This window comes from Callionymus lyra, chromosome 13, assembly GCF_982586985.1.
Source record: "Callionymus lyra chromosome 13, fCalLyr1.hap1.1, whole genome shotgun sequence".
In the NCBI taxonomy this organism is placed as follows: domain Eukaryota; kingdom Metazoa; phylum Chordata; class Actinopteri; order Syngnathiformes; family Callionymidae; genus Callionymus; species Callionymus lyra.
Genome location: NC_141830.1, coordinates 6,916,433 through 6,941,333, shown reverse-complemented (window position 1 = coordinate 6,941,333; position 24,901 = coordinate 6,916,433). Strand labels below are relative to the sequence as shown.

At 41.3% G+C, this 24,901-nt stretch overlaps 2 protein-coding genes across 9 annotated transcripts in view; both read left to right on the top strand.

Annotated features, from left to right (window-relative positions):
- The first annotated feature begins 426 nt into the window (after nucleotides 1-426).
- ppp1r13bb (protein phosphatase 1, regulatory subunit 13Bb) lies at nucleotides 427-20,096 on the top strand. 7 transcript variants are annotated; one of them, XM_087805338.1, is made up of 19 exons: nucleotides 427-736; nucleotides 952-1,094; nucleotides 5,953-6,100; nucleotides 7,255-7,374; nucleotides 8,277-8,338; nucleotides 10,336-10,437; nucleotides 11,333-11,507; nucleotides 11,591-11,790; nucleotides 11,856-12,020; nucleotides 12,174-12,366; nucleotides 12,637-12,759; nucleotides 13,693-13,823; nucleotides 13,883-14,306; nucleotides 15,338-16,134; nucleotides 16,208-16,339; nucleotides 16,407-16,561; nucleotides 18,024-18,190; nucleotides 18,335-18,534; nucleotides 18,622-20,096. In XM_087805338.1, the coding sequence occupies exons 2-19, from the start codon at nucleotides 1,086-1,088 to the stop codon at nucleotides 18,661-18,663; spliced, it is 3,345 nt and encodes a 1,114-aa protein (XP_087661464.1). In that variant the 5' UTR covers nucleotides 427-736; nucleotides 952-1,085; the 3' UTR covers nucleotides 18,664-20,096. The 7 variants fall into 7 exon arrangements, with proteins under 7 accessions (XP_087661464.1, XP_087661465.1, XP_087661466.1 ...); XM_087805339.1 differs by having other exon boundaries at nucleotides 427-751; XM_087805340.1 differs by having other exon boundaries at nucleotides 428-736; nucleotides 16,428-16,561.
- A 1,386-nt stretch (nucleotides 20,097-21,482) lies between these two features.
- Nucleotides 21,483-24,901, top strand: part of daam1b (dishevelled associated activator of morphogenesis 1b) — a 44,232-nt gene continuing 40,813 nt past the window's right edge. For both annotated transcript variants that reach the window (XM_087805203.1, XM_087805201.1), the window contains exon 1: nucleotides 21,483-21,597. The gene's annotated coding sequence lies outside the window, so the exon portion shown is untranslated. The remainder of the gene's footprint in view (nucleotides 21,598-24,901) is intronic.

Sequence of the window (24,901 nt, the reverse complement as noted above, 5' to 3'; positions counted from 1 at the left end):
ACCAATCACGGCAGAGTGGGTGTGGTTATGGCAAACGAGAGTTGATCTCCAGAAAAACGTGGATGTTCCTTAAGCGCATTTTCAAATGTAAATATTTCAATAACGTTTTGTACAAACAGATAACGATGAGTACAATAGAGGTCCAAGATCTTTTTAAGACACAATTAAATCCACACGTTGGTTGCTCTTTAATTTCATTTGTTGCTGCTGTGTTTAAAAAAACAACATCTTATTTGACGCTTACTATCTTGCTCAGTATCATCAGAATTTCCAAATAATAATAATAAAAACGAAACAGTTATCGAAAATGTAAACACCAAAAGTCAACATAGATCAATCGAACACAACAACGTAACACCACAGTACGTCCTCTCACCTCAGAAGCCCCGCCCACATGCTATTTGTATTTTCACGCAGCTAGCCACATTAGCTGGCTAACGATAAGTCACTACGTACGCCAAGAAAACACCTGTGCTCTTCCCGGGGGCAGTGATTTGACGTGGCGTCGGTGGAATCGACGACGATGCACGGGGAGTAAAAAAAGATTTCCGAGCCAAAAAAAAAAAAGAAGCGGAAATATCGCCGTTCGCCTGCGAAGCTGAAGCTGCTGTGTCTTCACCAGTGAAAGCTAGCTTTGGCTGACAGCTGGAGCGGCTAATGCTAACTGGCTAACGACGCTTAGCACTCCAGCGGCTGAGCTTCCAACCTGCGGTGCGATGACTCGCCCTTGACAGCGGTGCGTTCTCTTCGTGTACGTTTTTTAAAACAAGTCGTGGATGTTTTTTTTCCCAAGCGTCGGTGTTTACTGACTGTCAGACGTGTTTGTAGCTGCGCCTGAGCCACGCCTGGATCCATTTAAACGAGCTCCTGCGATAATAACACGGTTATAACCGTGTGTCGTTGTTGCTTCACAGCAAAATGCAAGGATAACAAATGTTGTTGTTGTTACAGGGAGTAGACAAGGCCCCCAAAAAACGGTAGAAAGACACCAGGAGTCCACTGTCACACAAGGTGGGTCTCGGTGGGGCCGTCGAAGATCAGCCTTTTCACCGATGCCGTTATAACCACACACCCCAGCCACCAAGATGATGCCGGTGAGTCCTCCTGGTGCTGCTCGAAATGTCTTATTCCATTTGTATTTTGAGTCTATCACGCAATAATTAAATGATCTCCATTGATAGTGTTGTGCATTTCAAGGTGCATTCATTATAATAAAGTGTGTGCACAGCAAGCTTTATTTCCTACCGTTTGTAAGTAAGTAAGTAAGTCATTTTTTATTTATAAAGCGCTTTTCCAGACCAGGGTCACAAAGCGCTTAAACAATCAAAACAATATTCAATAAAGTATATATTTTAAAGATCAAGATAAAACTGATAACGCAACAGAAATCAAGGAAAAGCCTGAACAAATAGAAACGTCTTAAGATGTTTTTGTGTGAACAAATGTTAGTCTTGCAGTCTCTTGTGTGCTTTTATCTGGGTTTCTAAATCACAGGTGGTTGTCTCAGGCAAACATGTACAGTTAAGGTATTTACTTAGTGAGTTTATTTTTCAAAGCCGCAACTGACGATTGATGTACTGTATATTTATATAGTTTGGTTCAATGGACAGTAGAATAAAGCACATTTAAACATTTGAATAACTACTTTTACATTCATTTCCTTCAACTAGTAACCTTTATTTAAGTAATTCCTCCGTTCACTGTTTTGTTACTTGATAGTAAGTAAGTAAGTCATTTTTATTTGTATAGCGCTTTAAGATAAAACTGATAACACAACAGGAGTTCCAGAAAATTTAAGGAAAAGCCTGAACAATTAAAAACGTCTTAACATGTTTCTTGAAGGAGTCAGTATCTATTAGTTCAATGGACTGATTTAAATTTGAGAGTTTGACGGTATGTTCGCCGGTCCTTAAAGTACATTAACATAGAAGGGTTATTCTTAGAATTGAGAGCATTCATTATTTCTTTTCCTTCGACGCTGCCATGTTTTTAGTAGTAACTTTTATTTCGGCCACTGTAATTCCTTCCGTCCTCGTGTCCTGTTGCGTTGCTTGATGTTATTGTAACAGATATTTTCCACTGAATAGAACACCTGAATGGCCGCCCTATTCTAGTCATGCTTTGTCGAGGCCTCTTTTGTTAGCGTTAGTGCTGAGGCTGCATTGTTGAATCGTGGGATGGATGCCCACAGACCATTCCATCCCAAGGGAGGGATGCAGGCAACAAATGCAGGTGACGGGGAGGCTCGGATGCGACGGCTGGTGATTCACATTTTGATGAATAATTTCTGAGATGGAATCAAGTCCAGCAGAAGATGGAAGAAGTCTGTGCTTCCCTGAAGCTTGGTAGACTTTGTTAGGAGTGGCCCCTCCAGCATCCATGGGATATCAGAGTCAAAGATTCATTGGAGCAGAGAGTCGCCCAGCTCTCTGATCTCGCGTGACTCTCTCAGCCAATAGGACTGTGGCAGATCTTGGTCTGTAAGTCTGCCTGGACTACCGCTGTGTTGTTAAGGGACTCTATTGAGCCGAGTATATTGTCAGGTGGCATCTATCCTACACAGTGCAGCCAAGGCAGATAGTAATGTAAAGGAACTGTTGTTATGGTCTGTAGTAATCTGGGATTCTATCACAAGAATTTTAACCGGAAAGTGTAACACACCAGACTCTAGACAGAGTTCTTTTGCCAAACCACTTTTGGGGGTCACTGCAAAAGATCAACCAGCTTAGGAATGGCAAAAGGAATTAACCAGAACATTTCAAAAGCACTCTTGTGAGGTCCTCACAAACTAAATTATGATTACAAACTTCAGTAAATGGTTGTCCAGGTTTGTGTTAGTCCAGCTATAACAAACGTATATGTTTTTGACATACATTAGAGCCAAAGAAAAATAAATTTGATGACATAGTTAAATATTTAATTCCAAATATATATTACCGTTTATTTCCATTTACAAGCATGTTATGCTTAGGGTTTTACTTACTTTGCTTTTTTTTGTATTAAAATTTCACAATTCCTTTCAAAATGATAAATAAAGCACAGGTTTGTTGTTGTGAGATAACGGCAGTTCGTGGCCTTTTTTCGGGACCATCTATAAGGATTCAAATAGGCAGTTTTAAGAACCATTATTGCCCATGATGCACTTGTTCAACGGACTTGTTGGTCCGTAGCTCTCTCTCTTTTCCTCTCTCCATCTCTGTTTGTTGGCCTCTTGGTTGCCCCCCCGCCCTGCCTGAAAGTCACTTACAGCAAGTGTATTTCCTCCCAAGTCTCCTCCGGAGCACCGTTCTAATACACTCGTCAGCCAGTTTTTGAGATCAGTTCAGAATGACATAACCGTTTGCTCCACTGCCTGCACAAGCAGCGCCGCGATGATGAAGAGGTTTGTGACTTTAGTGCTGCGTGGCCTTGTTAGCCTGTCCAAGGAGAACTCTGTCTGGGCTAAAGATTACCATCGACCACCTAAGAAGGTGATCAGGAGGAAAAGAAGGATGGTGAAAAGAGCTAGGACCATGGGAGGACGCACCCTTGTGAGGGGGGTTGGTATTATTCTTATCATCTATTTAGTGGGCGACTGGAGTCTTTCTTGAAATGGTGTCTCTTTGAATGTTTTGTGAATTTCATTTATACTTTAATGTTTCTAAAACTAATTTAATATGTGGCTGTTTTGCAGAGATCATGTTTTATTATGTTTCCCTCCCCCTTTTTACCCCTTCGGAATTTAAAAGTGAAAATATGACAGATCTTGTGGGTCCAAGTATTCTCTTTTAAAAATATGATTTCCTTAAGAACTGCTGTTCTCAAGGCTGTTTATACCATTTATTGTCACAAAGTACCCTTTTGATTTCTATTTGCGGCACAGATGATAAAATATTTTAGGTTTTATTTTCTTGTTTATTTGCCATGCTCTGTGGCGACGCCAGATTGATCGATAAAAGACAATCACAAGCTAACTTGGATCAGAATCTACTGATGGTTCCTCGCACACGGTTCAGGACCAGAGGAGAGAAATCCTTCCAGACTGTTGCTCCTAAGCTTTGGAACAATCTTCCTCTCCCTCTGTGTTTAATGGATCTACTGACTCCTTTAAGAAACATCTTGAGAGTCTTTTATTCGTGCAGACGTTTCCTTGATTTTCTGAGACTCCTGTGTTTGTCTCGGTGTTATCCTGACCTTTTAAGAATATATTTTTATTGAATATTGTTTTGATTGTTTAAGCGCTTTGTGACCCTGGTCTGGAAAAGGCTCTACAAATATTACTTACTTACTTACATTTATGGAGATCCAATGGACTTCCAACACATCCTCAATTCTCAATCATTTTAATTGTCAAATGTAAATATTACCAATTTTAATCATGAAGCTCACTTTAGAAATTGTAACAAGATTTATTGTGCGGCAATATAAAAGTTTTTTTTAGACTTGCATGTGAATCACAACAGTGTTTTAATATCTCGCCGTGACTAACAGAGTTGACGACAGTCGTGCTCCTGGATGCCCGGTGACTAAATATAGATTCAAGTCAACCGGCATACTCGGGCATCTTTGCATGTTTTTACGAGTGCGTGTGCTGGCCAATGCTTTCATTATGTTTGACTTGAAGACTTGATTTCTTTTGACTGAACCAGTTTACATATTTACATATTTATAAGTTTTCCTGGGTAATCTCGTGTTTTGTCCGCTCTGGAGAAGATTCCGTCATTGACGTATTGAGAGTTTGGTCAGTGCATTTCTAGATTGTATATGTACTTGACAGATGACTGATGGCAGGTCGTTCTAAATCAAGAGATACCAAGGTTTGATATTGTCGTTCCATTCACTATGGATGGAAATGGAAATGGAAACTCCTGCTGAAATGTCAATGGTTTTTGAAGGGGTTTTAATCTTTGGCATCACTTTGTTGGATTGTCTCATGAGTTTACAATCTCAAGGCGTGACACTGTCCATGTAACTTGTCAGATCAGTTCAAGGATCAAATTCACATACTGGGACTTTGCCATGACAGCTTCAAGGTGTGTTAATTCAAAAGAGCAGAAACGTAACCTGATGGCTTCAAGCCATTTGGTGTTCCATTTTTCTGTCATGTATTTGACTTCACCTGCTTTTTCCACATAAGTATACCACACCTGAATGTTTTATTCCATTTGTCAATCCAATCAAACACCAAACTATTTGTCATTTTAAAGTGAGTAAAATACCGTAGGTAAAGAAAGAAATTGAAAACAATTCAAAAAGCTTGTCTCAAGTGGAATTGGTGAACATTCTCAGGTCATCATTAGAAATGACTAAAAAGCTAAGATCTGAAATTGGCAAATCAGAAAAAGACATAATTTGTAGAAATTTGAAGACGAGTTCGAGGAGGTCTCGTGGTTAAGACAGACCGAAATAATTCAAGCAATTGCTTTGCACTCCAAATTGACATGTAAAGCCCTAACGGTTACCTTTAACAGGACTATGTGACCTCAACCTATAACCACGCCCTAAATGTAACCTTTCAAGGAACTAAGTTGGATGGAATGATAATAAGCAAGTAAAAGCTTTAATGGATTCTACTCTGCAGTCAGTGAATGGCGATGAAATGTTGCTCTATTCTTTGTAGAAATGCATGGATGTCGTGGATATTATGAAAGGGAAGTATCAATTTCCTTCATAACTTATTTATCATTTGAAAAAACAAACCTTGAGGCTTACACTTACACACAGGCAGTGACATGTTATACTATTGGCTTCCTTTGAATCCCAAGTATGTGTGCCCTCTACAAACCAATCACCGTGAACACCAGCGAAGCATGCACAGACTTGTAACAAATGCGTCCGTGCACAGTTTTTGAGCTGCAATTATTGCTGCAAAAATAATGATTATTATGAGGTGAATGCGAGTGAAAACACTGGTTGGGTGAAATGCAACCCTGCGGTGAACTCACCAAATGTCTGAACGTTTCTTCTTCTCAGATGATATTGACAGTGTACCTCAGTGATGGGGAGCAGGCGATGACTGAGGTGCCCATCACCCCCGAGACGACGTGTCGCGACGTCGTGGAGTTTTGCAAAGAGCCGGGCGAGAGCGGCTGCCACCTGGCCGAGGTGTGGAGAGGCAACGGTAAGGAAGTCATCGCCTCGGTGGATACTGGAGCTAGTTATGTGGTTTATTGTGTAACGTTATATTTGATTAATAACGTCCTACTGTAGTGATTTTCCTAAGACACCACTGCAGCCCATGTGGTCGTGACGTTTGACAGAAAACTAAACGAGGCTTCAGATTTAGAAGAGTTTCATGCGGGGACTGTCCTCTGCACTGTCGCGACAAATTTCTCTTGCGGCTTCCATCACCAGCACTACACTGTCAAACCCAGTACTATCAGCACTTTTTTCTGAGGGCCACTCCTCTGCTGAAAACAACTTTGCAGCCGAGGGCTTTGTTTTTTCAGTTATGCAATCATGCACGGCCAGTGAATAACAACACAGGCGTCTCCCACCCAATCTCGGCAGGTCACACCCATTGACTTGTAGTTTTTGTCCTGGTTTTTAGACATCTGTAATCTATTATATTTGTTATTCGTGAAGAAAGGGCGATGGCGTACATTGAATTAGTTTTCAACTATTCTATTGAATAATGGAGTGTACACTAGAAGCCTGATGGAGTAAATGCAATAATGCATATTGAGAAAAGACAAAAGTCCTAAATCAAGAAATTGGTAAGATTAAAATTGACTTCATGTGTCAAGTTAATGTGTGTTTTTCATTGATATGGATTACATTTTGTAACTAAAACTCTGGCGTTATTACATCTACTGCTTCTGGGTCAGAAGATATTTTAACAACCTTTTAGCACTTGTGTTATCTCAATGTGACCCAAGGCCCGAAAACAACTTTGAGGCACCCCTTGTGTTATCTCTGGGTCAAGGTGAATGACCTCCCTAACTTACAGGAAATGCAGTAGTGGAGGTCGTTCACCTTGACCCAGAGACAACACAAGGGATACCTCAAACCCATTTGTTTTCAGGCCTTCGGGTCACCTTGACCCAGAGATTACAGAAGGCTTCAATCAAGTCAATTTAATCATAACTGAAGCTCTTTTTTGAGCATAGACGTAATGTTGCATATATTTTAAACAACAACATTTCTGTGAATCAAATTATATAAGATACATTGTTGCAGCCTCTCTGGATGTTGACACAATATTCGCCTCAGCTTTCTGCTCATTTGAGTTATCTTCAGTTTCTTTTGTAAAAACGCTTGATGTTGTCTCTGCAGAGCGAGCCATCCCCTTTGAGCACATGATGTATGAACACCTGCAGAAATGGGGACCTCGGAAACAGGAGGTCAAGTTCTTCCTGAGGCATGAAGATTCACCCACTGAAAACAGCGACCAGGGTGAGTTTGTGTATTGGCAAGAGTCTTACGATACGTATCGAGAAGCATGTGTGACGATACCATATATTGCAATACTGTAGGAGCAATTAACACTTTTTCTGGGATTTTCAGCAAATAATTGAGCAAATCCTTTCTCTAATCAAATGTGAAAGTGCTTCTCAAAATATTAACAAAAAATTTAAACTTATATTAACAATGAAGTGAATTAATAGTTTCAAACAACCTGGAACAACATGTAATATCCGTCAGTGTTGAATTTTTTAACTTTAAACTATGTTTTAAAGCCAACATTTCTAAACTAATCTTGTTCAATGTATTTTTTGTCATCATCGATCTCCCTGAAGTTTGTGGAATTTAAATTTAGCGGTGACTTCACACACACGTAACTCAGCACCGTCAGCCTTTATTCAACCAGTATTAAACATGTTAATCTCTATTTATTGTATAAGACAAATTCCAATGATGAAGTCAAAATTAACACTAACAAGAAAGTTTGTTATTGTTGACTTTCACGTGTCGACTGAAAGTTTCTCTCGTCTCTACAGAACAGCAAAGTGAACTGCTTCGTTTTGTTTCATCTTGTTTCTTCGATCTGCTCATATTCTTTGTCAAGATGCGACTTTAGATGTTCAATAAAGTTAGTGCTGTTGAATCTTTTAGCGGGATTTCTCCTCCTCCACACCTCCGCTCACATCTTCACTGCAGCAGAACAGTGAAGATGTATCGAAAGTATCGGTACAGTGCTATCGAATATCGATACAGTATCGTGAATAAAAAATTGCGATTATATCTTAATATCTATATTTTCTTACACCCCTAATGATTACTAATGTGTGTTGACACCTGTGACTTTATCTTTGTCTAGTAACAAGACCACATTTTTGGACGTTGTGTTTCCACAGGAAGTCAGCAGTCTCAGGATCAGACGACACGGAGAAGCAGCGGGGATAAGAACGATAATGGGGTGAGGCTTCTCTTTAAACCTACAAAATATCAAACTATTTGTATATTTGCAATGTTGTTTTTGTCCTCAAAAACCCCCCTGTCATGGTTCACGCCGCCAGATACTGCTGGTATTTTCCCCGTCATTGTCTTGCGTGTTGAACTCTACTTTCTGGACTTCTGGAGAATGTGTCTGGTAAAGGCAGCCGCTGGCTCGCTGCCCTTTTTGGTCTCCCTCGCTGTCCCATTCTCTGTCCCAGTTTTCACAAAAGGAAAGTGCTGCACTCAAGGAATCGCAACTAATTCGACCTCAAGGGTGTAGACACCAGAAGGTAGAAGGATTGTGTGTCTTTTCCTTTAAAAGAGGTCATGTGAGACCACAGCCATAACTTTATGTTTCTCCAATAAAATGTATTTATCTGTGCAAAAGGCTAAAGCTTCTTATAACTATTTCCACTGCACAGTAGCATATCAACATTGAACTGTATTGAAACCTCTTGTTTATTTAAAATGGGCAACATGTTAAACTCTTAAGTGCTCGGGATCATTGTGTCCAAGTTTCTACCTAATATGTGATTTAAAGGATTATATTGGACAACATTCTGGATGATATAACAGACCTCTAAGAGGATCATTGCTGTGTGGCTTTATCACGGGCCGCTGCATATAACCCTTTGGGCTTCCTCTCCTCCACACCAGGCAGCGCTGATCTTCTCAGATAAAGATTTGAAAAGTGCAGAGGTGGCCTGGAGAAACAGGACAGCCGTCAAATCCATATATTTTTCTCCTAAAATATAATTTGATCTATCATTTTTATATCAATATCAATAAATAAAGGTACTAGTTCTGATATCAACTTGTTCGAGCAGATAACTGATCCCGTGAACAAACCTTACTTCTTCTCCTCAGTAGCATGTTTCCTCTTCGTCGCTGTCTATAATTCCCTCGGGTACATTGTCACAAATGCGCTGTTGCCTGAGTGCATTTGAGCGTAGTGTTGTGTGCCACTGGCCTAACCCATGCTGCCCTCGATTGTGTCATCTCTCGTCCTCCCCCCTACCAAGTATTCCCCTGGCTTCCTGTCTTTATTACAAATGGCAGGTGAACAAATGCCAAAAATGCTGTGACTTTTACCCTTTTACGCCTTGAAAATAACCTGTTCTTGTTGGCTTAGAATGTTTCTGAAGAATGTTTCCTGCTAAACAAGTAAAAGTAAAGTGATTTTAAAACGAATGTGATATAGTAGTGACTGTATCTCTACCGGTCAGAATAGAGATGTTATGGAATCAAGACGGTGTCTGGTCGAAATCTAAGGATTTAGGGGGAGCATGTGAATATGTAAGAGGTTTATTGATCACATTAAACTGTCCTTTCATCCGAGTGTGAATGTCAGTTCCTTGTATGACCTTTTTAGAGAGCATTATAATGAAAAGGCTCTTTAATATAACTTACTTAAGTACTTAATAATCTGTCTTTGTAGATAATGTGAATTGCCTTACTTGAAAATAATAATAATTATTGCACAATACTTGAATCATTCAAGTGTTTTATTCATACGGTCATAGTTTTTTTGTTTTTTTTTTAACACTTCTCAGCGATGTTCTAGTATGATAATATAATTGCATAGTTGTGTATTTATGTTAGCTGTCAGTTGAAGGACGACAGTAATTATCAGCTGTTTTGGAAGATGGCACTGATTAAAGACTGTAATCTGATTTGTGGTTTGTTTTGGCTAAACAAAATGAGTGTCCATGTGCTCTTAATAAGCTGTCTGGCCCGGTTGCAGCTGCGCAATTTCAGCTCGACTACGTCATGTTTTTAGAAGACGATTTCATGTTTGAAATAACGAGCAATAATAATAATAACCAGTCTCCGCAGACGAGAGCTTGTGACATATGAAATATGTTGTTTTTTTTTGTTTAAAGGAAGCTTGAAGCGTGGCCAGACTGCTCAAGTTTAATTATCGTTCAGGAACTGACATGTTTGTTTTTTTTGTGACGTCTGTCTGCACATGCATAGGTGGGGAATCAGCGCGTGGAGCTGACGCTGACGGAGCTGCAGGAGATGGCCACGCGGCAGCAGCAGCAAATCGAGGCGCAGCAGCAGATGCTTGTTGCAAAGGTAGAGTTCTGTGTGTTTGAGCTCTGGCATCAGACTTTCCCCCGATTAATATGATGCGAAAACATAAGCTGCTTATAAAAACGGGGAGAGCCAGAGACATAAAACAGTTGGTATTTTTGTACGTGATTCTCCTAGTTGTGTTCTGAGGATTACATAATTTCAATAGCTTAATAAAATCAAACAATGATATTTATCTTTAAACTTTCGTGTAATCTCTGGGTCAAGGTGACTCGGAAACAAATCTATTTGTGGTATGCCTTATGTTGTCATAGAAGGCAGCAGCAAATCAACCTCACTTTTACCTAACTTGATCATACTCCCTACACTCTAATCCTCCATTAATGCGTAAATGACTGTTTCACTGAACTACATGCATTCATAATATATTTGTTACCATATCTTTAGTCTAAATATTCCACCTTGTCTGTTAGTCTGTGCACTCTTCCTGTTCTTGGCCTACTGACCGGGCTGAATATTCATACTTCCTTTTTTTTTTATTTGTGATGTCGGAGCTGTCCCACTTCACGGCCTGGCTGTCATCTGGAGACGTTTGCCCGTCTCCTCCTATTTTAGGACTTAAACTGGAGCAGTTCTCAGTTGGATGGAGAAATGAAGTCATCCAAGCCATCAGCCTTCAGAAAGTCCTGACAAAGCATGACATATTATTGAGTGCACAGAATAGAAATACTAACACCCTTCAGGGAGCACGACAGATATAAGTGGTGTTTCCCTTCCGAAGCTTAATTTCATTCATTTTTCCTTTTAACAAATCCTGAAACGTTGCACTGATTGAATCTGAACTCAAGTAGTGTTTGATCCTCAGGTCGATCAAGGGTCGATCAAGGTTGCTAGATCATAGAGAATTCGGATTTCAAATCTTTCTCATTCTCTGCAGGAGCAACGTCTGCGTTACCTGAAGCAGCAGGAGCGTCGTCAGCAGCAAACCGTGTCCGAGAGCGAGAAGCTGCAGAGGTTGAAGGATCGTGTGGAGAGTCAAGAGGCAAAGCTCAAGAAAATCCGGGCGATGAGGGGCCAGGTGGACTACAGCAAGGTCATCAACGGCAACTTGTGTACGTGCCACGGGGTGTTGAGCCTGTTGACTCTGCAATACACACACAAACGGATGGATTTTAATTTGCACTTTGATGTTCAGCGGCAGAGATTGAGCAAGTGAGTGGTCTCTTCCACGAGAAGCAAGCTGAGCTACAAGCTGCGGTGCTGAGGGTGGAGCAGCTGAGCGTGCAGCTGGAGGATCTGCGGCGAGGAAAGCTCAACGGCATACAGACCACTCTCGGCGGACAAGTGACTGGTGCTGCAGCTCTAGAACTGCGCAAACTCTACCAGGAACTCCAGGTACACCACCATTGGAAACTCTGATCTAGAAACCAGCATCACACGAGGCGTTTTCTTCTCCCCAGATTCGGAACAAGTTGAACCAGGAGCAGAACAGCAAGCTGCAGCAGCAAAAGGAGCTTTTGAACAAGCGCAACATGGAGGTGACGCTCATGGACAAGCGCATCAGTGAACTGAGGGAACGCCTCTACAAGAAAAAATCTGAGGCACGTCAAAAAGAAAACCTTCCTGTAAGACTAGGAGCGCTCAACACACCCTCTTAATTGAACTATTCCATCTTCTTACCTTCTCCATCCATCTCATTTTCATCGACTGTTTTTACCTTTGAAAGTAATCGTGTACGTTCTCAGTTCCACCTCAACGCTGAAACCTTTTCTCTGCAGCTTAATAGAGCCAACGGGCCTCCGTCTCCACAACCAGCACCTGGCACTTTGGGCCGCGTGGCCGCTGTCGGACCGTACATCCAGGTCCCTGTCCCGGGAAGACCGGAGGGAAACTACGCAATACCCCCTGAACCTCTGAAACCACAGACTCTGGGTGTAAATAACCAGTCGAATCAAGGCCGAACCAAGTCAGGTTGGTCATAATTAAGACTCACAATAAAGTTGCGTGGATTAGATGTGACACAACCCTCTGTGATACTGTCCTCTCCTCGACTGACATATTTCTACATTTTCTGCCTGAACAGTATTCCTGTGATTTCTTAGTCCTTCCTCTCTAATCTCAATCTTTTTTCCTGTGTCTCGTCTTGTGTGTAATCTCCCCCATCCCCCCTTTTCTCTCATGTGTCTTTGCTGTCCTGAATGTCTCTGTTTCACCGGGTCTTGGGTGGGCTTCTCGGGGTAGACGGTGTGCGAAAGCCTCCTGCCACTTGGAAGGTGTCAGATTTAGACATCGTTGTGGACCCGGTATCCCAGTCCACTCCAGAATCAGGCCCTGGAGCCTCAGCTGGTTCTGATGGGACATCCCGTGAGTGCTTAGTGCTGCGCATGCAGTGGAGTGGCACCTTGTGAACCTTCTCCCACGGTTAAAACACAGGATCCCAACTGTGCACTGGACAGAATCCACAAGCCTCCAGCTTTCAATCGTTGATCTACTCCCAATTTATCGGATTGTAGATCCAATATTTGACTTGATCTCAAAATAATTACTATGGCATTCCCTTTTTCTGATATTTCTTCCCTTTTCGGATAGAGTTTTTGGTTTAGGAAACAGAATCTGGCCTCCCATTCGAATGTGTCTTTGACGATCCTGTGTACCTTTGTAGACTCCAGAGAAGGTTCAGTGAGTCGGTCGTGTGCCTCGACAACATCGACCGCATTGTCAATCTGATCATTTTTGTAACATTTTTGTAACATCACCAGTTCTGACTCAATGTTGAACTGGGGATGATACGAACCCATGACATCTTTTATTCTGCAGTCTTGCTTTTCAAATAAGTATGTGTCAGATCTACTGCCTTAGTTGTTTTTTTTTGTACATGCAAAAGCAAAATATTTTTGAAGAACATGATCATTCTCATTCATAAAGCTGCTGCTGCATGAGATTATTTATTTTAGGAATGTATTCACCGAGCAGGATCATCCATTTACATCATTTTACACAGGATTTTGTCCTATTAATCAATTAAATGATGAGTTGTATTTGATCTCCCAAAACAAATCTCCACGATTTCCTCTACACCTTCGGTCCCTCTTGTTTAATAGGATGTATTTTAAAATCCTGACCATCCATCTTTTACTAATCTTTGTGCAAAATGTTACTTTGCTTTTAAAAACTGCGTAAAAGGGCCAGTTAAAAAAAAGAATGTGTAAAGAGTTCTGACCTTGATTGGCGGCCATGCTTCATAAGAGACCAAATTGTTTTTGTTGTTACTCATTTCTTCCATTGTCTATGCTACAGCTAATGATGCTGGTTGGCCTACTTTGGGTAAAACTAGTAACACCCTGAAACCCCCTGAGAGAAGAAATTCTGGGAGTGACTCTCAGGGCAAGACCCTGTCCTCCCCTGTTGCACCAGGAGCTCCAGAAAAGGTTTGTGCTGGAAGATAAAACAACGACACACGGTGTTGATCAATACACTTTCTTCACAGGTGTCGTCTCCTGCCATCTCCAAGCCTCAACCTCCACCCTACGGCTCCCATCTCTCCTCGGCAAACTCAGCCAGCTCCTTGGACCGCCGCAAAGATGTACCGCTCTCTCGCCCACTTCCAAACCCACCCGCTCCCGCGTGGCCTCGCCTCCCGCCCACCACCGGCTCGTCTTCACAGCAGATTCAGCAGCGCATCTCGGTGCCACCAAGCCCTACATTCCAAGCGCCACTCTTCCCGCCCGGAATCAGCGAGCGTCTTGATCCTCCTCCTGCCGTGGCAGTGAGGCCCTTTATTCCAGACAGAGGTTCCCGCCCACAGTCGCCCAGAAAGGGTCCGGCCACCATGAACTCCAGCTCCATCTATCACATGTATCTCCAGCAGGCAGCACCAAAGAGTCAGCCACTGAAGCCTGCCCTCAAAGCAGGTGAGCAGCTCAATGACGTCCCTTTATTGTCACCTCTTTTTTGTGACCAAAATGATTGTACAGCAATAATAACATGTAGCTAAACACTATAAGATATTAAGATGAATTTAGTTTCATATTAATCTGATATAAACTTGTCTCGTATATTTTACTCCAGTGATGGGCGACTTGTTGTTGGCAAAGTGGCCATTCATCATATTAAACATATTTATCTGCGGCTCCTCCCAGTGGTAGAATAGTGTAATTGCTGGTTATAATAATTCAAGCGTCTACCATATACTGGATGTGTATTCTTTTTAAAAACTTTTTTGGTTGGTTCCTAAAGTATTTGGAATACTTCAGATATCATAGAAATTATATTTGTTGTAAAGCAGTTGACAAGTCACCAAGTCATAGCAACGAATTGCACTGTTAAGTTGCATCTATTCAATTATGACTAAATGGGACCCGTCATTGTAAAAGTCAAAGAAATATCTAAAGGTTAAGCAGGAATGACTATGATTTATAAGTTGGGCGTGTCTCTGTCTGTGTTTATATGACAAGGTGAATCCCTGTTTCTGTTCCCAGCTCTTTGGTTTTTTAGAATAGAATAGAATAGAAAATGTTTATTCATCCCCAGAGGGGTAAACACACTTTTACAACAGCACAGTTGAAAAAATAAAGTGCAAGAAAAAAAAGAAATAATAAAAGAGATAATAAAAAAAATAAAACGATAAATTATTTACAATATTAGAAAATTAACACTATTAACAAGATAAAATAGAATAAAATAAAACACACGAGAAGAAAAACACACTACGAATTAACAGGATAGAATATTTAAAGTAGAGAGTTAAATATCCTGACACCAGTTGGGATGAAGGACCTTCTATAACAAGCCCAATAAAACTATAATACTGTCCATCTAGAACAGGAGTCGTATCCAGGAAGATACACTTTCGTTACACATTCTCTGACCGTATTTAAGTTTATAATTTGTGCGCAATACACTTGCTGATTGTGCTTCTACTTAATCGTTTTTCTTCTTCCAGTTTACGGCAAACCGGTGCTTCCATGCAGCTCCACTCCTCCGTCGCCTCTACCTTTCACCCAGTCAGGAGGAGCCTTCCCTTTGCTGCAAGGTCCCCCCGGAGGCGACGATACCCTTGACGGCGAGCTGGACGACCTGGAGTGCTTCCAGCACCTGGAGCCGTCAGCGCCACCTCCCAGCGTGGAGAACATCCCTCGCCCGCTCAGTCCGACGAAGCTAACGCCAATGGTACACTCCCCGCTGCGCTACCAAAGTGATGCTGACCTCGAGGTGCTTCGTAAAAAGCTCGCCAACGCTCCCAGGCCTCTCAAGAAGCGCAGCTCCATCACGGAACCAGAAGGTCCGAGCGGTCCAAACATCCAAAAGCTGCTCTACCAGAGGTTCAACACCCTAGCAGGAGGGATGGAGGGAGGCGGCGGCGGCAGTGTAGGCGGCAACGGAGCCGGAAGTGGAACGCCTTTTTACCAACCAGCCAATCCCGCCGGCTTTTTAGGGGGCGAGTCTACGGGTGATTCCGACAACGGTAACCGTTTGCCTGAGATGCCACTTCCACCACCACCGGGGCCAGAGGAGCTGGGCTCCGACGCTCTACTGCCATCTGCTGACGCCAACGACAACCAGCCGCTTCCTCCACCACCAGAAGGTCTGGCAGATGCCGATGGAGAACAGGGAGATGACGACGACGACGACGTCGAGGACGACAACAACAACACGGCAGCCCCTGAGGTGTCGCTGCCCAGTCCTGTGCCTGAGGTCAGCACCCCCGAGGAGATCGGCACCACCATGGCACAACCTTCGGTGAGTCTCTAAAGCGAACGTCTCAATCAAACCAGTCATCGTCAAAAAATCCCCTTCATTGATGCGTTTCTAGCGAACAAACCTGAAGAAGCCTGAATCGGAGCGCACGGGTCACGGGTTCAGGGTCAAGTTCAACCCTCTGGCCCTCCTGCTGGACGCCTCGCTGGAGGGCGAGTTCGACCTCGTGCAGAGGATCATCTATGAGGTTAGTTTAAACCAAGGTTTAGTTCCCAACGTCCGTTCCAACATTGCATTTTGCACTCCTTCGTCAGATGGGACCTCCTCTTTTCCAGGTGGAAAATCCCAGCACGCCCAACGACGAGGGCATCACGCCGCTGCACAACGCCGTGTGCGCCGGACATCACCACATTGTCAAGTTCCTGCTGGACTTCGGCGTCAACGTCAACGCGGCCGACAGCGACGGCTGGTGAGTTTTTCGTCTCATCTCGCTGCAGCTGATGGCGTGAGATGTTTTTCACGAGTCATCCAACCATCCGTGGTTTTCACTTTGATTTATGCAGATTTTGTTATGATATTGTGTAAGATTGTGGCTTCAAGGTGTTTTGAGCTTCATTACTGTCTTAACTACTTGACTATTATATTAGACTGTCTAGCTGCGAGAGGAAATTCTGCCTTTGTATGAAAGAAGCCTGGACCTTGGTGTATTGAGTTAGAAGAATGGGTCAGAGGTTCTGATTAAGTTCAAGGAAAACTTTTTTTAGGTTGTAGTTTACATCAACCTGCTATGTTAGCTGGCAGCCAACCTGCATGTAGGATGGATGGATGGATGGATGGATGGATGGATGGATGGACTTCATAGAATGGATTGAACTTTAACGACACACAGGAAGCTGGGTTCCCCGGTAGGCTAGGATTAAAATCAATTAAAAAATGGTTGTTTCTAGTTGTTAACTCGCATGTATGGTGGAGATAGTTTTTTGCTTTTATTCTGTTGGGTTGGCGAGTGTCCTCTAGATCTGGCAACTTGTTTTGCTCCTCGTACCTTCAACGCTTTGTTTTTTTTCAACTAATTCAGGAACGTCTGTGCTTTCAGATACTCTGTGCTTAATACCACGTTTATATATTTCAACAAATATCTGAATTGTGCGTCTAAGGCAGGGGTGGGAAATTATAATTCTTCTTGTTAGGGGCCGTCAAGCAAAAAGAAAGACGGACTAAAAAAAAGGTCGTCATTAGGCTGTGACATTAATTAAGCTAAATAAGATGCAATTGTATTCCTGTAAATATTAGTTTTTTTCAAAACATTTCTTCAACTAACTTAAGAAAATGTTTTGAGGGATTCATATACACTCAGAAAATTACACACAAAAAGGAGGGGGAAATGTAAATAAGTGTTATGGGAAAATGTAAATGAATAATAGTTACAAAGTACATTTGTTAATGCATTAGAACCATTTATACATGATCAAACTTTGCCATTACAAGGGCTGCATAAATACAGTCAAAAAGGGCCGCATCGGCCCCCGGGCCGCACTTTGCCCAGGTCTGGTCTAAAGGAAACATCATACTTTTATTGAGTGTTCATTCCTCGTTGAATAGCTGTGGGGGAAAAAGGAGAAGCAGAAGCAGGGATTGTTGAAATGTTGATGCCGAGATGGGTTGAATAGAAGTCAAGAGTTGCTTGATTTTGGGCTCCTTAAGCTAAACCGGGGCAGGTTGAGATGTTCCAGAAGACATGGCCAGATGGAAAAAGGCCATTTGGCGAAACCCAGAGCAGCGAGATTGAAGCCTGAAGTTTGGCCTGATTACGACTCACCCTCTCAGAAGTGTCTGGAGATCAGAAGCTACAGATAACACAGAATAAAGCATAAGTCCAGGATGTTCCATCTTCTCCCGCCTTCTCATCGGCTCTCTTTTTCCACCTTCAGGACCCCCCTTCACTGCGCCGCCTCCTGCAACAGTGTTCATCTCTGCAAGTTGTTGGTGGAGTCGGGGGCGGCCATCTTTGCCAGCACCATCAGTGACGTGGAGACGGCGGCGGACAAGTGTGAGGAGATGGAAGAAGGCTTCATCCAGTGCTCCCAGTTCCTCTACGGTAGAAATTATTTTTATTAAATAGAAACACTTGAATATCTTATCGCATCAGATGACGTTAGACTGACCGTTATATTGATCACCACCAGAGGTCGCCGTTGTCCAAAAGTTCGAAGTTGGACAACTATTTTCCTTTTTCTTGCAGGAGTTCAAGAGAAGCTGGGCGTGATGAACAAGGGCACCGTTTACGCACTGTGGAACTACGAAGCTCAGAACCAAGACGAGCTCTCCTTCGGCGAGGGAGACGCCATCACGATCCTGCGGCGACAGGACGACAACGAGACGGAGTGGTGGTGGGCACAGCTGGAGGACAAAGAGGGCTTCGTGCCCCGCAATCTACTCGGGGTAAACAAAACGACTGCGAAATTCTGTTGTCAAAATGGAGGTTTAATCAAAACTAATCTTTACATCCTGTGCTCTCTCCTCGCGCAGCTCTATCCTCGGATCAAGCCTCGCCAGCGTTCTTTAGCCTAGAGTCTGTCACAACAAGGAGCCGAGAACAAATGGGGACCTGGTGCTTCGTCTTCTCCCGACAACTGTATTCCTTCTTTGCCTGGTGCTTTGTTTACTATCCGTCTTCTTTAAAGCAGCAGGCAAAAACATATTTACATACACATGTTGAACACAAGCACTCCAGATGGAGTCTTCACTCCCGAGGTCCATCTTTGGACTCGACTACCCTGTGAAGTCATCCGTTCTGTACCAGACCTCCACTTACAAAAAAAAACAAAAAACCTTCGTCTCACTATTTATTGCTCACCCAGTCATCTCTTGATCTCCTCAATGTAACCTTTTTTCTTGTCAGTTTTTGTTTACACCACTCATTACGTTTAACTGGAGTTTTGTTTTCTAATGTTTTCAATTCATTTTTTTTTATTTTTTACTGGTAACTTCCTTTTAATGTCGTCTTCATGCCTCGACCACAGAACACTAAGGAAATGCTTCCCCTTAAAGTCAGTTGTTTTTATCTTTAGTACGTAAATGACACAGAATTGAGTTGTATTTTTGAGAATATTGAGTTTCAGCTTTAAAAAAACAAACTTCCGGGCAGTATTAGTTAGACTCGAGCGGTCACAGTGATAGATGCACATTAGCTTTTGTGTATTTATTAACCATTTAATGAACCTTATCAATATTCACATGTATCCAGTTGTTGGAGATGTTTTACTCAGAGATGAATTGAACTATTTTTTATAAAATGATGAAAAGAGTTTAAGCAGCTTTCTTTTAAAAAAAAAAACCAAACGCATAAAGCGCTGCGACGCAAACAATCTTCAGATGTGTTGGAAGTTTGCATTTAAAAGTTTAGCCGCTTCCGTTTGTGTCGTTGGGTTCAGTTTTAAACGTGTAATAGAATTTAGAATGGTTGGGGGGGGGGGGAGTGAAACTTAAATCATGATTAGCAAATTGAAAAGTATTTAAAATGACTAAACGGCAGAAGACAAACTGCTTCACAAACACTCAGGATCCTCATCTCGCTGCTGACACTGTCCCCACCACAACTAGTGATCATATTTATACGTAATGCTTCCGATTCACTGACCTTTCAGGGACGCCAAACCTTTTTATGATTTGACTTCTTCACAGAACTGTGCATCCCACGTCCCTCTCAGACTCACCCCGAACCACTGCTCCTGCACACGTACGGATCCGTACACGTGGCATCCATCACCTTAATCCAACATCTTAAGTCTGTTGATGTGTTTTTTGAACCTTTTGAGTGACTGAATATTTTTGCCATGTGTGCAAGTGACCCGGGCTTCACGAATCAAAACATGTACATAGTGTGAGGTGTGCTTTAAAACAAAAGTGTGTTTGCTGTACGGACAAACTCGATGTACGAATGCTGTACTCACATCCGATTCTGTAAATGTGAACAATAAAAAAAACGGAAGCTCTGGCATGAACACGCTTTTCAAAAGTCTCATTCTTTACCCGAGTTAATAAGTATAATAATGTTAGAATGATGAGAACTTAATATTCATTTTTGGTTTCATTAGGTTTTCACACAAGAGGCAGTTGCTCATTTTTTAAAGTCAATTTTCATTAATACTTCTTTTAAATGTACAGTCGTGTGTAACAGTTGAATTATTTAAACGCAGTTAAGCTACATTTCCTTAAACACTAGATGTCAGTGAAGTGAACCTTCGCCAACCAACGTCAATTTAAAGTATATTCATTTCTTAATAGACTTAATTATATTTCCCAACAGTGGCTAAAGAACTATTTTAAAAATCATTGTCCAAATACGTCATACAAAATATTTTTAATAATACTAGTTTTAATACTTGGATTTATACCATTACAACTAATTGTAGTTTTACTTTTACAATTAATTGTAGTTCTACTTTTACAACTAATTGTAGTTCTACTTTTACAACTAATTGTAGTTCTACTTTTACAACCAAATCTATTACAAATTCTACTTCTACTACAAATTCTACTACTTCTACTTCTACTACAAATTCTACTTCTTGTACTTCTACTATAAATTCTACTTCTTCTACTTCTACTATAAATTATACTACTTCTTCTACTGCTACTACTTCTTCTACTTCTACTTCTACTACAAATTCTACTACTTCTACTTCTACTACAAATTCTACTTCTTGTACTTCTACTATAAATTCTACTACTTCTTCTACTTCTACTATAAATTCTACTACTTCTTCTACTGCTAAATAATTCTTCTACTTCTACTTCTACTACAAATTCTACTACTTCTTCTACTTCTACTATAAATTCTACTACTTCTTCTACTTCTACTATAAATTCTACTACTTCTTCTACTTCTACTATAAATTCTACTACTTCTTCTACTTCTACTATATATTCTACTACTTCTTCTACTGCTACTTCTACCACAAATTCTACTACAAATGCTACTTCTTCTTCTACTTCTACTATAAATTCTACTACTTGTTCTACTTCTACTACAACTTCTACTGCAAATTCTACTACTACTACAAATTCTTCTGCTTTTCCTTCTTCTCTTTCTTCTTCTCCTTTGTATTATTCTTTATTTCTTCGCAACCTTTTTCAGTTTACTTCAACGTCTTCCCATCAGTCTTTTTCCTTTATGCATCATTTCAACTGTTTCCACACATTTTTAATTTGAACACTTATTCAACACTTTCACGCATTTCAATATATTCACATCTTCTTCTGGAAATGCAAGTTTTCTACTTATATTATTTGCAAGTCAAAACGTCATCGATCGCGGTGTACTGCCGCGCATGCGCACACCCACGAGTGAGCGAACGGTCAGTGACGTCACGCGATGCCCGGTCCAACCAGTCAGCGAGTGAGTGAGTGAGTGAAGTGGACCTGGTACCGTCTTGTGTGGACGCAACTTTCCCGGACTTCTCTGATGAACTTCGACGAGGGAACCGAGGACATGTCGCTGAGGTGAGAACGGAACCGAACCGTGTTTGCATTAGAACCGACACGTTTCGTTTCTGCTGGTGTCGGTTGTTAAAACCTCCTCGCGCCGGTTCTGTGTCACCAGAACTTTTAACTAAAAAAGCTGATGCGTTACTGGTTCTGGTTCCGAGTCGAGGACGTTTGTCTCGCGCCACAACACGAGCCTCGTCTCGCTGTATGTTTGCATTTCATTTGTTAATATTTAACTAACATGACGCTCGGCTCTGACCTGGAGACACAAAAAAAACAACACGTTTAGCAAAATGCAAACGTGACTTTTAGGACATATTTTAAAAATAATATTATATATTTTTAATGTTTCTGTTGTGAATTAAAACATTAAAGGACATGGCTTTGTTTGACACTTGAAAGGAAGCCGCCGTCCAATGAATGACGTGGTTCCAAGTGGATTATTCAAATGAAAACTTTATTAAAAATCTGCCATACATCGTTAACAGTTTAATGAATACGATTAAGTTTTTATTATTATTATTATTTACATTGTGTTGTATACCCGTAATATATTATGGACAAAACTACATTCTTGTGGAATATAATGTATCTGCAGTGGTCAGTGGCGATTAAAAAAAAAAAAGTGTTCTGGGTCACGTGATGACAGATGAAACTACGTTGTTACTAATGGCCAGTCTAATAATGTAATCATTTCTAGCTTTTTGTTACTGTAAAAAATCCAAATCTAAGTTATTTAAGTACTTCACTTTGAATGTTTATTATCTTTAAACATGCAATTTAACTTCTTGGTGAATGTTTCTTCCGTCTGTTCTTCAAAACATACATTTATATCCTATTTACAATGTTTTGTTTTTGAAAGACCTTCAGATAAAGTTGCCTCATCTGAGAATCCCATCAAAAATGTATTGAAACAAAATGTTTAAAACTTATTTATACCATGCATGGCCTTTTTTATTTTTGTACAACTATAATATTTTAGTTATTCATTCACTAACGGTACCATTTTTCAAGGACTTTGGTTTGTTTTTCAATACGAGTGAGATATTCAAATGTCTGCTGCTTACAGGTCATATGGAAAATGAAAAGTCTCACATTTACAGAGATTATCGGCGTATTATCATTCAAGTAGAAGACTTATTTCCCAGTCAGGCGGTTATCAGAACAGAACCGCATTCCCAAGAATAAAAAAAACTCGTCGCAGGGCTTGTAGGTGCTTGTAATGAACCGCTGCCTTGTGAGACGGCTTACAGTCTGGACGTGTTTTCACCGTAAACACCGCGAAAAAAACCCTGACGCGACTCAACCCTGATGTTGTTTTGTCCACATTGTTGAGACGGGGAGTTGTCGGCTCGCAGGACTCCACTGACGTCGGAATTGCATGTTTTGTTTTTGTCTGTAGCTGCTAATTAAAGATGACGACATTGTGTTGTCACTGCCCACGTCTGGTCGCGAGACTCATAGTTCAGCATTTTCACTTTTTTTTTTTATTCCTCCCTCAACTCACCTGACTTCTTATAATGACAATTCATCCCTTCGGGAAGGTCGATGTCGCAATCCCGGCCCTGTCCTCCGCCCTGGGCCGGAGCTGTTTGTGTTGGCACCGGTGGCCTGTTGTTGTTGCACATCATCCTCCTGTTGTCGCACACCAGCCCTGCTTGTGCTGTTGAAGAACGTCTAAAAAAACTATCCTCAGGGGAACAGGCTGAGTCAGACAAAAATGCTGCGCTACTGTGAATGAATGTCAGCCGTACCTGTTCGGATCTGCCGCTGTCTTTTCATATGATTCACGGTGTGTTTGCAGAACGTCTTGGTTGTTAATGATTTCAACCCTGTGTCCTCGGCAACCTCCAGCTTAGAGCCTGAGGCTTTCAACCGTTTTCACTCGGTAATTAACTGATTATTTTTTATTTGTTCGCTCAGAGAGATGTACTTTTGAAATGATGATCAAGTCATTTTGAATTGATTCCTCAATTCCTGGTTTGTAAGTAAGTAAGTAAAGGTTATTTGTAAAGATCTTTCTAGACCAGGGTCACAAAGCACTTTATCAATCAAAAACAATACACAGTTAAAATATATACTTTAAAAGATAAAAACACAGGAGTCCAAGAAAATCAGGGAAGAGCACAAATAAGAATGTCTTAAGATGTTTCTTGAAGGAATCGGTAGATCATCAAACACAGAGGGAGAGGAAGATCGTTCCAAAGCTTAGGAGATGTTCAGGAACCATCAGTAGATTCTGATCCACAGACCTCAGAGCCCGAGCTGGAGTGTAAGTCTGGATCAGATCACTGATGTAAGGAGGAGTCTGACCATGAATAGATCTGAAAGTAAGAACCAGAATTTTAAAATTGATCCTGAAAGAAACTGGCAGACAGTTTTGAGATTTAAGGATCGGAGAAATGTGAGTTCTTCTACTAGAGCAGGTCAGAATTCTCACTGCAGAGTTTTCTATTAACTGCAGGCGAGACAGATCCTTCTGGTTTAGTCCAAACATGTTTTTTATTGACGTAGGGAAAAGAAGCACTAATCAAAAGTTAGTTCTTCACTTGCTGCTAACCTACTGTATTGTCTGTATTTTCCTTAGGCTGCCAGTTTAAGTGTTGGTTATAAAATAACACTTCATTAATCTTAATTAATTAATCAACTAATTTCAAACAATGATGCAGGAGATAAAGAATTTCGCGGGGGAAACAGCCTCCAGGGGTAAATCTAGCAAGAATGCAAGACAAAACAAAGAAATGGGCTGAAGAATTGATAATTTTGTTTTGAACAGTTAATTGATGTATTATGCACACACCTTAATGATGACAAATACAAAGAGAAATACTTATGATTCAGCTTTTTAGTCAAATTCAATGAATGTAGCTTAACATTGGATTTGGAGACGGCAGCGTAAAGAACGTGGATGGACGGAAATGTTTTCGTTGGCTGGTTATTTTTAAAACCCAGCCGTGTAAATGTTGTTTTACTGCCGTGTTACAAGCACTACTCGTGTCTACCGTCTGTAAATATTTCATTTTACAACAAGGTGTGGCCTCTAAAAACTACAAGTTATCGCCTCTTTTAAAATCCATTTTAAAAAGAAGATATAACTCCTTATCTCCCATAAGAATGGAGCTACGGATGTTCTTCGCTGACTCTGTCTTGAGTTGCATCTATGAAACCAAGATGACTCCAGTGACGATAAGATATAAGATATTCCTGTGAGTTCACCCACAAGATTCCCGACACGAGTGTTGTCCTCAACAACACCATCACCAGCAGTTAGTTCATGAACCCACTGTTATATTTCCCTGCAGTCGTCGGCCAGAGAGCC

Bases quoted from the DNA above. Each gene is read 5' to 3' on its own strand.
- ppp1r13bb (XM_087805335.1), top strand. From the start codon at position 3,372: ATGATGAAGAGGTTTGTGACTTTAGTGCTGCGTGGCCTTGTTAGCCTG. The intron at 7,375-8,276 runs GTGAGTTTGTGT...GTGTTTCCACAG, and splicing joins CACTGAAAACAGCGACCAGG to GAAGTCAGCAGTCTCAGGAT. The intron at 14,307-15,337 runs GTGAGCAGCTCA...TTCTTCTTCCAG, and splicing joins GAAGCCTGCCCTCAAAGCAG to TTTACGGCAAACCGGTGCTT.